At 36.6% G+C, this 13,535-nt stretch overlaps 2 protein-coding genes and 1 pseudogene across 2 annotated transcripts in view; 1 reads left to right on the plus strand and 2 right to left on the minus strand.

The window, feature by feature from the left end:
- The window catches only part of LOC109832102 (probable phospholipid-transporting ATPase 4), a 7,205-nt gene extending 2,305 nt beyond the window's left edge, over window positions 1–4,900 (minus strand). Inside the window, exons 1-10 of the mRNA XM_020399542.1 lie at window positions 4,490–4,900; window positions 2,827–4,286; window positions 2,640–2,750; window positions 1,995–2,271; window positions 1,676–1,764; window positions 1,525–1,600; window positions 1,235–1,444; window positions 1,020–1,145; window positions 762–860; window positions 467–658 (exon numbers count right to left, since the gene is read on the minus strand). Of these exons, the coding sequence (XP_020255131.1) occupies window positions 467–658; window positions 762–860; window positions 1,020–1,145; window positions 1,235–1,444; window positions 1,525–1,600; window positions 1,676–1,764; window positions 1,995–2,271; window positions 2,640–2,750; window positions 2,827–4,286; window positions 4,490–4,900 (3,051 nt within the window). The remainder of the gene's footprint in view (window positions 1–466; window positions 659–761; window positions 861–1,019; window positions 1,146–1,234; window positions 1,445–1,524; window positions 1,601–1,675; window positions 1,765–1,994; window positions 2,272–2,639; window positions 2,751–2,826; window positions 4,287–4,489) is intronic.
- Window positions 6,497–10,735, minus strand: LOC109833100. The gene is made up of 6 exons (XM_020400650.1): window positions 10,390–10,735; window positions 10,205–10,305; window positions 8,575–8,685; window positions 8,323–8,470; window positions 7,058–7,332; window positions 6,497–6,964 (listed from the first exon to the last, which is right to left on the minus strand). The coding sequence occupies exons 1-6, from the start codon at window positions 10,639–10,641 to the stop codon at window positions 6,724–6,726; spliced, it is 1,128 nt and encodes a 375-aa protein (XP_020256239.1). The 5' UTR covers window positions 10,642–10,735; the 3' UTR covers window positions 6,497–6,723.
- The window catches only part of LOC109833101, a 3,093-nt pseudogene continuing 1,400 nt past the window's right edge, over window positions 11,843–13,535 (plus strand).

Below are 13,535 nucleotides of genomic sequence, written 5' to 3' on the forward strand. Positions count from 1 at the left end.
ACCATAAACTTGGAGGAAATTAAAAGTTAAGTGCTTGTATTAGAGACAACTTCTACATTAGCATAAGTCCAAGTCATATTCTGCTTTTTACACATTTTAAAGCCCTGACACCTTCGATTTTCTATCCAACCATATAATTGTAATATACTAAAAAAAGGAGCTTTCTTTTTACTGCTTTGTAACACAAGCTTCATCTAAAAAGTGTAAAAGGTAGCATAAGGCAGACACTCGCTCCTCATGTACTGAAGCATGCACTTCATGCCTCATTTGAGCCTTTTAGAACATTGGTTGAGAGATCAAATCTTATAATACATGGAACTATGAAGAAAGAAATGCACTGAGTTTGAGTGCTGATTAACCAGAAGTGCTAAGATGATAAAAGAAGGGACTTGGGTTTTCCTCCTCTCTTTTTTCCTTGAGATGAATATTAGAATAATAAGAAATCTAAGATGACCAAGAAAGATACCTGAAGGCAGACATCTGATGAAACATCCTGTTCTAAAACACCCAGTGCTATAACTGGTAAGGATGTAAGAACAACATTGAACAACATCATATACCAATCATCGTATAGGAGGTCTGCGGAGAATCCAGTGTATATCTCATAGTAAAAGAGAGTCATGCCAAATGCTACATTCTTGTACACAAAATAGAGAATCTGCAAGAATAAGGTGAAAAAAAAGATGAGGTTAAAACAACTGGATTAGAACCCACTAAAAAATATTCAGAAGAGCTAGGGATGCTAAAGTGAATAAATTCACCATCTTGGCAATTCTCTTGTAACACCAATGGCCATGCACTAGGAGTAACCGTTCCAACATGTGGAATTGTGGCAATGAGAAGTCACTTGCCATGACTGCCTAAACATAGTAAAGGTGGGTGGGGGGGATCAATTGTCAAACTCATTTATATAGTAAATACAGAAAAGGGGAAACAAAATCAATTGTGGCAATAAGAATATATACACATACTTTTTTTTTTGAATGAAATCATGTAACTAGATCATCAAGTGGATTTACCTGCATGCCTTCCATTCCACTAATTCCTATTCCAATATCTGCTGCTTGAATCATGCCAACATCATTAGCACCATCTCCTACTGCTAAAGTTGTCATTCCAGCATACTCCTTCACTAGTCTGGTAATCTATATGATAGAAAATTCACCAATGAGACATAACACCAAAAAGGTTTAGGATATAAGTATAACAAAAATGGCTAGTGATAGAATCCTACCATAGCTTTTTGTTTGGGAGACACGCGGCAACAAATGACAGAAGCACAATCAACAGCCAAACCTAAGAAAGAATTCCTGACCTCATTGTGAAGAGCAAGTTCAAGAGCTTCACCATCTACAATTAAAGCAAAGGGTGTAGTTCTATCCTGGTCTTGAGTAATTACTTGCTGTGCAGTTTTGATCTGGGCTAAAATCTCCTCTTTCAAAATCTGAAACAAGAAGTATCAGACTTTAAAACATGAGTAGCATATATAAGATTTCGATAAAAAAAAAACTAGAATATACACACATCTCTACTGTTTGATTTGGATGAATTGCATAAGTGAAACTGCTTCATGTCATCTCTAAGTAGACTGCAAGAGAATCTGAGATTTAACAAGAAATGTAGCATTCGTTAGAAACAAACAAAAGATCATCTTCATTAATCTGTGCAATCGTACCCAATGTTAATTGCAGTCTCCTTCTTGTCACCAGTGAGTAGCCATATCTTCAGTCCTGCTTGAGCAAGTCTATCAATGCATTCAGGGACCTAAATTCAAATGCTAGTTAGAAATAAATGAAGAGATTTAAACCTCCCAAAACAAGTTGAAGTTGCTTTTCTTGACATGATATCTATTTTGCAATATTTACAGGTTTTACAATTTTTACCTTTGAAGGAAATAGGAAATAAAATTAAGCTGTAGATGCAAGGTGGATGTCTAATTTTTATAATGCACAAACCCATTATTTGAAGAGGGAAAAAAGTAAAACAAAACTAACCCCTTTCTGCAACTTGTCTTCAATAGCAACAGCCCCTAAAAGAATGAGATCTTGTTCGATCATTTCAGATGCAGACTCCAACAACTCGTCTCTTTCTGGACCTATTGTAGTCTTTGCCTGAGTAAACATTAGATTCCATTTTCCATACTCAACAGCTTCCAGCCTCCTATATGCAATTGCCAGAGTTCGCAACCCATCTTCTGCATATTCTGAGAGGTGTGCACGTGTTGCCTCTTGATAAGATTTACCCTTGTTTCCAAGGAGATTATATATGATACTGAAAAGAAAAGGAAACAATTATAAGTATTGGTACAATAAAGTAGTACCCACATGAAGTACACAACCTTTCTTTAAAATTTCATTCTGTAGTCACTTCATGCCTCAGCTCTAACACAGTAAAAAGGATACAAACACCAATATTTCCAAAGTTATTGATTCTAGTTGGTAAATGTTGCTACAAACTACAACCTGAAATTTTTTTCCAAGCTTAATGATTCTACCAGGAGGAAATATATATGGTATCATTTGTATTATTTCAATAGTGACAAATTAACTACCGTAAGATCATCCGACAAAGACATGATAAAGAATTTAAATCTAGTGTTCAGATAAAAGATTGAATATAGTAGATGTAAAAGGGCAAACCTGTCAGCTCCCTTAGATAAAAGAAATATTTGCCCATCCTCATCCTTCAGTATGACAGACATCCGCTTGCGTGAACTATTAAACTCTAGAAGATTCAGAAGTGTGTATTGCCTGCAAATGTGCAGCTTGGCATCAGACTCAAATAAACAACATCCAAGAAAATGGAAGTAACAACACCTGAACTCACCTTTCAACCTCCTCTCCTGTGGACAGATTAAGCTCCTTGAGTACCATCATAGACTGTGTTCTCCAGCAAAAAGTGAACCCAAATTCTTGTGCAGCAATCAGAAAAGCCACTTCTTCTGGAGACTCTGCTTCATACTTGAACTTTCCCATTTCATCTTGTTCAACAGGTATCCCAGTATGACACAAGGCTAAGACCCTGAAAAACATAGCTAAATCTGAAATCTTCAGCTCTTTTATCCAATTCATGTTCATGAGCCGACCATCTTTAAAGTTGAAACCTTTAACCGCATGATCTGTATGGATGATCTCATTCTTTATTTCACTCATTTCTTTTGAGGTACTAAAATCAGCAGCTGAAGATTCAAGCATGCTGAAACTTCCACTTGCAGTATCAGGTTCAGTTATTGAAAATGTAAAATTCCCAAGTCCTACATGGTCAGCCTCCGATGAAGATTTGCATTTTTTCATATCTAATTTCATCCTTTTGGATGCAGCTACATCAACCTCATTGACCTCACCGCCATATGATATTCCAGCGATGGAGCACTTCTTGAATTCCATCTGATTACATGTAAGAGTGCCAGTTTTGTCAGAAAGGATTATTTCAACTTGACCAAGCTCTTCATTCAAATTTGAAGTCCTTGCTTCAGTAGATTTGCTGGTGTCTTCATCATACATTGCAATATCATTATTGATGAGCACGGCTTGCAGCACTTTAACTATCTCGATGGAAACATAAAGAGAGATAGGTATCAGGTAACTGTAAAGAATTAAAGCCCTTACCAATTGAAGGAGACCAGACAAACCAGGTGCCTTTGTGTTAAAAAATGGGTCATCCTCGTCTGGCTTTACATACCACCAATCCTCTAAATGAAGCTTCACGAAGACACAAGTCCCAACAGCACTAACGAGCGACATTAGAACGAGCATAGAAAACAAAATATATATGATTAAGTCCATCTTTCTCTCAATGCGACTTCGCTTAGAAGGAGCTTTAGTCGAATTCTGTATAGCTTTTGTATCACAACCACTGAAAATTATGACTCCATAGATGTATTCAGTGTTGCGGAGCTTCGAGTCTCTAAGAAGCACCTGGCAAGGGCTCAATGCATGCACTTCGCTTTCATACTCTAGGTTACCGATGAATGAGTAAAGGTTTGGATTAGGATCTTCACATTTAATTGTAGCTTTAAAGTCTGCAAACTCAATGTCAGTATCCAAACGAAGTGTTACCTCCAAGCATCTCTTAAGTTTCAAATTGGTTTCACCATCTAGATTCATAGTCTCAACATAACAAAGACCATCATCATAGCTTGAAGATAAAATAAGTAGATCACTTGGAAAGTATTGGTCTTTCTCAACTTTTACTACATCCCCGACATGAAGTTCTTTCCAAGGTTTATTAATGAAATTTCCATTACCAACATGAACTTTCACCATACGGGAGTTCACCTTAATATCCTGCAGATCAAGATCACCCACTTTCACTTTAGGAGAATATATACTGCATGCATATCTCAAATAGGCTTAATATTAGTACAATAAGACGGGCTAAAGTATATTTCATATTTTGTAACATTAGGAAAATGATCCAAATGAAAACAAAGATATCTAATTCATCACAACAACAAAAAGATCTGATAGCGTTTGATAAGAAAAAGCACCTGAACAAATCGACGCCAATCTTCTAGTGCTTCCTTAGCCATACTTATACCCACAACAAGAACCAACGGAGCGATGACACTCTGTGGAGAAAAAGGAGCCACTGGTGTCACCGACAGGATTGCAGTCAAAAGAAAATAGACATTTGCAACTCGTCGAAATTGCTCAAATAATGCCTTTGGAAGAAAGGTCACAAAGTTATATCTGGTTGTGGAGATTGAGTTGTTTGGATATCTACTTGAGTTGTTCCTCTGAAAATGAGATTGGTTGCAGAAAACCACCCTTGTAAATCCAGGGCCACCAAACTGTTGAAGAGTAGGCTCCTCCTTCGTACTAGGCTGCAGGCACGCAAAAGAGTAGAGCTTGCTCCATCGAACCTTGCCTTTATTTTTCACAGACCGCTTTGGTGGCATTCTCAGTGTTTCTGCCTTTGTGGAACTACCATAAACTGTTGTTATTTGCTTCAATCAGTGATCAAGAGCTTTCTCACCAAACAGTTTAATCTCATGTTGCATCTTCTTCATAGCAAGCGTAGATCCCCCTCTGGAGACTTATAGGAATTGTTTTTTTTTAATTACTTTGCATGTCGCAATCTGAGGCATGTACTTAGCAAAGAGCCAACAGAGTTAAGATGGTAATATCTGTTGCTTATGACAAACTTTTACCTGTTCTCCGCCACACTGCAGGTTTCTGCAGAAAAATAATGATCAAGAAAATCAAAAATAAAATAAAATAATAGTCTTTATTTTCTTTGAGGTTCTCGGAAGACTTGGTTGACTGTAGAAAGGCGAACATGTCTAAATTGCCAGGCACGGCAACTGAGTAACCAAGTAAGTAAGTTTTCCCCGGAGAGTCTGAAAGCTGCCAGATAATTTTCAAACTACGTTTCAAGAAGTATAATATAAATGGGATTGCTAGGCAGAATATTCAGCCATCAACTACTCATCATGTACAAAGACCTATGTCAGAATTTCCATCATGACTTCTAAAGGTGAAATACAATTTTGACTAAAGGTTGTCCAAAAGTCATCACACAATTCGTTAAATAATTTTCACCTAAATTTCAAAGGCTACACAGAATTAAAGCATGGTGATCACAAAAATTTAAATGGATAAGCATGCACAATTTTCTGCTAAATGATAGCAAGAAGGCCAAAGAGGAAAGTTTAAGATGGCACAGCAGTGTAAAGGAATAAGGGCAAAGGAATGAGACGGTAATCCCAATGAGCTAGTAGTAATAAGTAACCAAATTTGTTGTTATTTAAGGTCTCCCCCTCTATTACAAAGACTTCGAGGGTGTCGAAGACTTCAAGTAATGAAAGAAACAAAGCAGAAGAAGCCTAGGATGTGATAAAGACCTCTGTGTTTGAACTTTTCAATACAAGTAAAAGGACCAAAGTAGCCTCCGATGAATAGAATCTCATAGAACTGATGTACTTATCAACAGACTAATCTCTTTCCCCCAATTCGTTATGTGGAGGCCACTCTAATCATATGTAAAGCCCTACAAGTAAAAACCACACCATGACCGATCCAGAAGACCTCAAATTCAATATTTGAGCATAATACATCGTTGATGGTAATATGAGAAAGAATATTGCAGGATTACTAGTGCATCCGGCAAGAGCTCATCAATTGTGATATTTTTCTTGATCTGTCGTCCAATGTCATATAGACTATCTTTGGTCCTACCAAAAAAATGTCTGGGTGTGAGCTTAAATCAAACGACTAGTTGAACTTGGGAAAGTACAGGAGAAATTGCATTATTACCAAAAACTTATGACGATCATCCATCACTTGCACAATTCTGCTTTTCCCGTGTAGAAAGATCTGTCATTATAGCAAATAATGTGCAATACATGAATTGTTGGAAGTAACTAGCAATTGGGAATCAGAACCAAGACTTTTTTAAGAACCAAATAAAAGCCATCCAATTATAATCAGGTCAAGTCATATACACTTTACATGATTTACATGTTTCTGACGCATCCCTCCCCCCCTCCCAACCACAACCACAACCACAACACACGCGCACACACACACACTGCTAATTTAATCACAAATTGTCACATGTTCATAGTTTTCTCTCTGAAGACAGACTTGCCAGATTATAATCACAAGGTAAAGGACTGCAGCCCACCCTCCATGGATCTTCATCTTCCCGCTCCAAGCACAACAATTTCGTTTGAAAAGGGACAAAGTAACACTTGCATGCAGTGATAAATGAATGATAATTTTAACGGGCTAAGACACCATCTGATTTTGGATTCAGATACTGCCGCCATGTATTGCTAGTATCTAATTCTTGGTGTTGTCTCTTGTCTTCTGAGCAGACCCTTGCAGGCCCATCATAGCGGAGAACATTCGTTTCATTTTGAAATCCTGAAGAAACTGAATCATGTATCTTCCAAAGAGAAGGAAGTTTCAGATATTTGCTGTGAAGCGCCAACGCAACAGCTGCATTAATCTTAATGTTCCTGCAGAAATATGCTGTTTGAGAGATCATGCATGAACATATTCAAGTTCTTTAAGTAAACAAATATCCCAGAAAAGGTTTGTGAATGTAATACCCCTCATCTTTCAGATTGAGAACTTTAATCCACCACGAGATAGCTTTCATCAACTCTTTATCCAATTTCTCTGCATGGACTAAAAGCAAACTGAAATCCGGTGTGCAGGCATTCTTATCGTAAGGTTCATCAGATACCCAGCTTTTGGCAGCTGTTCTTTGTATGGCATTGACAACATCAATGTTTACATAACTACCCAAAATTCTGCTGCAGTCCGTAGCAGCTGCAATAGCATAAAGGCCCAAATGAACACCATATAGTTCTTCAACATTTCCCTGTAGATAGGAACGAGATGACAAGAATCACTTTAATGAAATAACATCATTGAGTGTGTTCATTTTGTTGATGCTTCATGGATACGGTTAGTAATGTCCTCTTCTCTGAGAAATACTACTTAAAATTTATGTATGATAGAGCTAAATCTTGGCTATCACAGCGGTAACTTCCCCCCTCTAACATCCTTTTCATAGATTAAAATCTAGGCTATCTCAGCAGTAAACTTTTTCCTTCTAAAACTCCACTTTATACAATGGCAAATGGGCTTCAATCTAAGTTGTTGTGGTACAATTTTAAAGTAATTTGCACTATGCCAAAACTACAAAATTCGAGTGGTGATTGAGGGTCATACATTTGACTTCTAACAGCATCTTTTTTTCATGCATTCTTTCTTTTTCCTAAGCTTTAAATTGGCACTAGTTTTGAGCAACACCAAGTTGGATATCATTCGGCCAAAGATCAGCCAGTTCAAATTGATTTCTTCATGGTATTTTGAAAATAAATCAGACTAATATGTGGCCTTACCACCTAAGCCAAATGAAGCAGGTACCAGATTAGATGGATGATTAGTTCGGGTTGTCTGATTAATAGCTTACTTTTAGCTATTCTTTTTGCTCATTAATTTGATGCTTCAAAAGTTTAGGGATGAATTATTAATATATGTACCACCTCTCAATTCACATGGTCTCAAAATGTATGCAAGTAAAGGCATATGCTTTAAAGAAAATAGATTGGAAGAGAAAGCACAAGGTACAAAAATGTACTGATAATTTATTACAGACCCTGTAAGAAGATATTCCTGGCAAATACCATTCAACAGAGAGAAGTTTCCTGGTAATAATTTGGGTTTGGGATTTTCCAGTAGGGAATTAAAATTTGAAACTATAAATGTCCAGAACTTATGTAGTAAGAGGCTAAGATTTAAACTTTTTTAGAAATTGAAGCCAACTGTCAGATAAATCGGGGAAAGAAAAAGAAAAATGAAGTACCTTGATCATAGTATCTGAGGAAACGTATAAATATCTGCTCCAGGAATGATTAATTAATGGGATTACAAGAGGTATAATCTCCAGTGAGGACCATAGCAGGTTCCATTCAGGTAGAGCAATTTGTAGTTTCTCCTTAACTTCTTTTTGCCTGTAAAAAAAGAGCATAAGAGCATTATACCCATACCCACACGCCCCAACACACATATATACACAAATAGAGATAGAGGGAGTGAGGCTAAGTAACTAAGTTACCCTATGATATCCATGTTAGAATGAGGCAGTAGAACTTTCAACTTGTAATAGGACAATTCCTCATCTTCACCTTCAGGTATAAAGAAATGGAAGTGAATATTCTCTGGGGATCTGAAAAAGAAAAGGAGAAAAATATACATATTCTACGTCATCATCATATTATCCATGCTCGTTTCCAATTTTCAACCCCACATTTTCATATTAAAGCATTTCTAGCACAAGGAAACAATTGTAGATTTAGCAACGAATGTCAAAAATATAAAAATTATATCAACTTTCTACAAATTAATTTTAAATCGTCGCCACGAAACTGTAGGCAAGAGAGGCCCTTTCCACAAAACGTTAAATGATTTCGCTAGTGTGTTCTTCTAGCTAATGAAATCAAGGGGTAAACCTCCATATTCTCCTAGAATAGAAAGAGTCAAAACAAAAGGCTAGGTGATAAGTTAATAATCATTTCACGATACATTTTCAAAACAAATTCAACCGCAACGCTTTGATAATATAACAAGCAATATATTTGAAATAGAATGGTATCAAATTTATAAACCATGTTGCGAAAGTTTGGAAGAGGGTAATTGAGCAAAAACTAACAAACGGAACAATTGTATCTAAAAGCAAATTTGGCCATTGCCAAGGAAGCTAATTATGAAAGTTATGTATACACTAAAACTAGGAGACACAACAATAAGAGAAAAAAGTAGTGTATTCAGGAAAAGATCATATAGTTTATGTGTGGTTGGATGATGACAGTCTTAGTTGGTGGGACTAGACAAGAGACAATTTTCAAAGTAGAAAGGTTGGAAAATCTCTTAAATCTAAAAAATAAAAATAATAGATCGAAAACAGAGTACATAAAACCTATTTTAGCAAACTTTTGAAAGTGCACATAGTACATATTTGCGGTCAAGAAATACCTAAGAGGGATCATTTTAGCTTATGAGAAATAGTTTTTTTTGAGAGAAAAGGATGGATTATCACAAAGATAATCCAGCCAGCTAAATTAACAAAAAAAGGTTGTTACAGAAGAAACATACACCCCCCCAACCAAGAGTGTGTATTAATGTTCATGATCAAGATTACAAAGCAAAAGTAAAACCCAGCACAAGTCGCTTATGAGAAATAGTTTATCAAGATGGTTAGCTTGAGCAAGTTGTGGGGGGGTTTTTTTGAAAAAAAAACTCATAGGGTTGTTTTATAGACCAACAAGACTTTTACTGATCATAACGTTGGGTAGTTAAGAAGCAACATGTTTTGAAAAGGTGATTATAAAAAATTGATATTGTTATGGTCGATATATTGATGTACACTGAGAGATAGGATAAAAAAGAAGTGCATTTTTTTACGAAGTTAAAAGTTGCTTCTATAAACAAAACGAGAGTGAACCTTAAGATGATTTTACAATACACAACAGATCCTATTAACTACACCGGAATAAACATAAGATAACGTGGTTGGAGATAATTAAGGACACTAGTGTGTGAACTCGGAAGCAAATATAATCCTCACCAGAATTAAATGAAAGAAAACGAATCTCTACTCGGTCGAGTTCCGACTTGAGGTCATGCTCAAGAATTATCTACACCATTATCAAATTCACCAATGTACATTAACAGAATGTTTAAAGCACCTTGAGCTGGAAAGAGTAGAGTTGACAAGAACCGCTATCGCGCGAAGATCCAAACAATCCGTCCACGAAACAACATGTATCCTCCCAATTTCCACATTTTCCTAATAAAAATCAACACATTACACTCCCATAAATCAAAACTTCAACTACTCAAGAAAAACCCTAATAATAATCAGAAATCTTACGGACTTCACAGTCCGATTAGGACCGAGAGGGATCCAATAGCGGAGGGGATTCCTGGGATCGCGAATGTGAGTCGCCGGCAAGAACTGGAGGCAAGCCAAGAATACGATGATGCCGAAAGAAAGGACTTGAAGGATCGCCGGAGGCTTCGGCGGCGGGTCGACGTCGGGGACGAGACGTCCGCCGGCGGCGCAACGGGTGGTCGAGGGGTTGACTGGACGCCGGTGAAGAGTGGATCTGGAGTTGGAGGCCATGGGGTTTCGATTTTGACTTTGGAGTTGGAATTGATTCGGTTCATTTTGGATGGCGGAGAATTAGGGGGTGAACTTGTGGAGGGCGGGAGAGGAGATTCTGAGTTCTGACCGTTGACATTTCTGGTAGGTAGCGTGTGATTTTATTTGACAGCTGGAATGGATTTGATGGGGCCCACGTGTCAGTGATTGGGTGAATTTTAATGATGCGCGTTAGGTTGATCCTATTTAGTAAGGAAGCACTGAGAATACTTACGACTAGTGATGGTCTAATTCCACTACTTTAGATGTGGTCACCGCCGTAAGTTTAAGCAAGTTCTTCAAGCGCAAAGGCTTTGCGTAATTCACGTCGTTTGCAAGTCGCGACCAGTAAAATATCGAAGGATGTTTCTTTTTTTTTTTGGAAATTATAAATAACGCTTGCATCATATTTTGTTCTCTTTTTCTCATGTCTACCTATAAACCTTGAACTATAATATTTTGGAGGAAACGATAAAAAAGACCAACTATAATATGTTGTAAATTACTTAGTGTATATTGCTACGTTGTTTATTAACTATTTTTCTTCTCTCTTTTTTATATAAAAGACGAGTGGTTCGATCAATCATGAAGATATGAGAGTTGAAAGCTCTACGAACTTTGTTGTCTTTCAATGATAACTTTCACAATAAAAATAACTAAAATGAGTGTGAATAAAAATAACTTATCAAAATATTCTTTTTTTTATATATTTAGATTTTACAGAAACCAAAATGACTTCAGAATTCATGGCCTCAAAGAAAGTTTTATAATGAAGAGGGAAAAAAAATTCATGGATCACTTATTGGAGAATGAACCAAAAAGATAAGTCACTAATTCTTCCGCTATTATTATCTTATAGAAGCCTAATTATAAGTTTAAACTACAAATAAAATATTGGAAGTACAGTGAGGAGCAACCATCATGGGAGAATTAATAATTCCAAATGTTTAATATTTCCAAATATATTTCTTAAGATGCAAAATCAGAGTATTCTGTAGAAAAATACATACAATTGGTAACTAATTTATAACCTTACATGAATATTAATATAAATAGCAATGTAACATAAAGACCACGACTATGTAATTTATTTCAACAAATATATGAAAAGTAGTAATTGAACTAATTTATAAGAAACAAGTCACAACTTTTGATGACCCAATATGCAAATATTAAAATGTCACAGCCAGAATTTTCAAGCTCGCAAGTAGTTAACTTCACCAGCGATGGTCACCGCACCCACCTTCTCCAGATCTCATCACTACATCGTATGAAAAAGTGAAGTAGAAAATAAACCATACGAATCTACTGCCACTGCCGACGGCGCTGACAATTTAATCCCGATCTCCACTCACACAAACTTCATCTTCATACCCAAACCCCAATCTAAACCCTAGGAGAGAGAAATCGAAGAGCAATGGCGGGGGCTATGGGAGCTCTAAACCCTAGACTGTTGAGGGCGATTCTGCTGCTAATGGGCCTCGGATTGGCCTCTTACATAGTCGTTCCCCCTCTCTATTGGCACCTCGTCGAAGCCCTAGGGAGCTCGTCGTCGTCTTGTCCTCCTTGCTCGTGCGATTGCTCGTCTCAGCCTCTGCTCTCGCTTCCTGAAGGTACTGTTTGTTTTGGTTAGATCTCTCTCAGATCTGATGGATCTTGACTTGTAAAGTTACTTTCTTTGACTAATACCGGCTTTGTTTCGTGTTCTCGCCTGCAGAATTGAGCAATGTTTCATTTGCAGGTCAGTAGATATCTTTACTTTTGGCGAAGTTACAGAATTTTATGGATTGCAATTTATAAATAGAAATGCGTGATATTTAATATTTGTATCTCCATTCTTGGTGTGATGACCACTGTCAATACTATGAGAGGGTTCCATCGTAATTGTTTACTTCGATCTAACCATTTCTTACCTGTGATGTGCTGGTACGGTCATGAAGATCAGGTCTTAAAATGAAAAAGAATCTGTAGGCCAAGTTATTTTGGAAAACCAAGGTGCAACAACAGTGCTTATTTGCGTGGTTAAATTTGTCAATATACTTCTATAAAACACACAAAAGACATGAACTTCTTTTGTATAAAATAGAACCTCTAAGGAACATGCTAGTCAAAATTTTCTGCAGCTTATTGGTAGGGATAAGTGTAATATCTATCATAACTATTACCTTATTCAAAAATGTGGCTTATTTTCTTGGATCTGTTTTTCCCTTATATTTACAAATTAACATTACATAAGACACATCTAATGTATCCCTGAGTTTAAAACTAACACATGAAGTTTAGTTTCCTAAATGACAATGAGCATGGGATCTGGTCAATTGAATACTTAATAGGATGATGCCAATAACAGAATTTCAGAATGTAGAGTGTCTATATTAGTCCAAAGTTTCTGTATTAAGGTACTTATTAATTTCTAACAGTAAAAGGATAATAAAGGGACCAATGGAGATGTTACTGGTAAAGTGAGTTTTGTGTTGTTGTTGTTTTATTTATTTTTTTAAGATCGGGGAAACATGGTGTTAGGCAATCTTGACAAGTGTGAAGTTTATCTGAACTAAAAAATCCCTTTCTTTCATTTGCGTTTTTGAAATGATTTACTAATTATTGCAATTATCATTGTCATGTGGTCCATGAAAATTTGACTAGAAGTAGATGTGCAAATGTATTGCAACTTCCCTTATTTAATTCACTGTGTTAAGATACAAGGACACTAAACTGATGGCATCCCAATACCAGTAGTGAATTTCAATTGCTTTGGTCAAAACCGTTTACATTTTAGCAAGTATGCTGATGCTCAAGGGGTTGATTGGATCCGGTCTTTTGTCATATTGCAAATACTCAGGCTCTTAGAATTATGCTTCACCTGCTATATATTG

The sequence above is a fragment of the Asparagus officinalis genome, chromosome 3, assembly GCF_001876935.1.
Source record: "Asparagus officinalis chromosome 3, Aspof.V1, whole genome shotgun sequence".
Classification (NCBI taxonomy): Eukaryota; Viridiplantae; Streptophyta; class Magnoliopsida; order Asparagales; family Asparagaceae; genus Asparagus; species Asparagus officinalis.

What these genes read in the sequence shown, in the direction of transcription:
- LOC109833100 (XM_020400650.1), bottom strand. Translation starts at nt 10,641, where the DNA reads ATGGCCTCCAACTCCAGATCCACTCTTCACCGGCGTCCAGTCAACCCC. An exon ending in TCTAACATGGATATCATAGG is followed by an intron (nt 8,471 to 8,574) that starts GTAACTTAGTTA and finishes CTTTTTTTACAG; the next exon opens with GCAAAAAGAAGTTAAGGAGA. An exon ending in CTCAATCTGAAAGATGAGGG is followed by an intron (nt 6,965 to 7,057) that starts GTATTACATTCA and finishes ATATTTCTGCAG; the next exon opens with GAACATTAAGATTAATGCAG.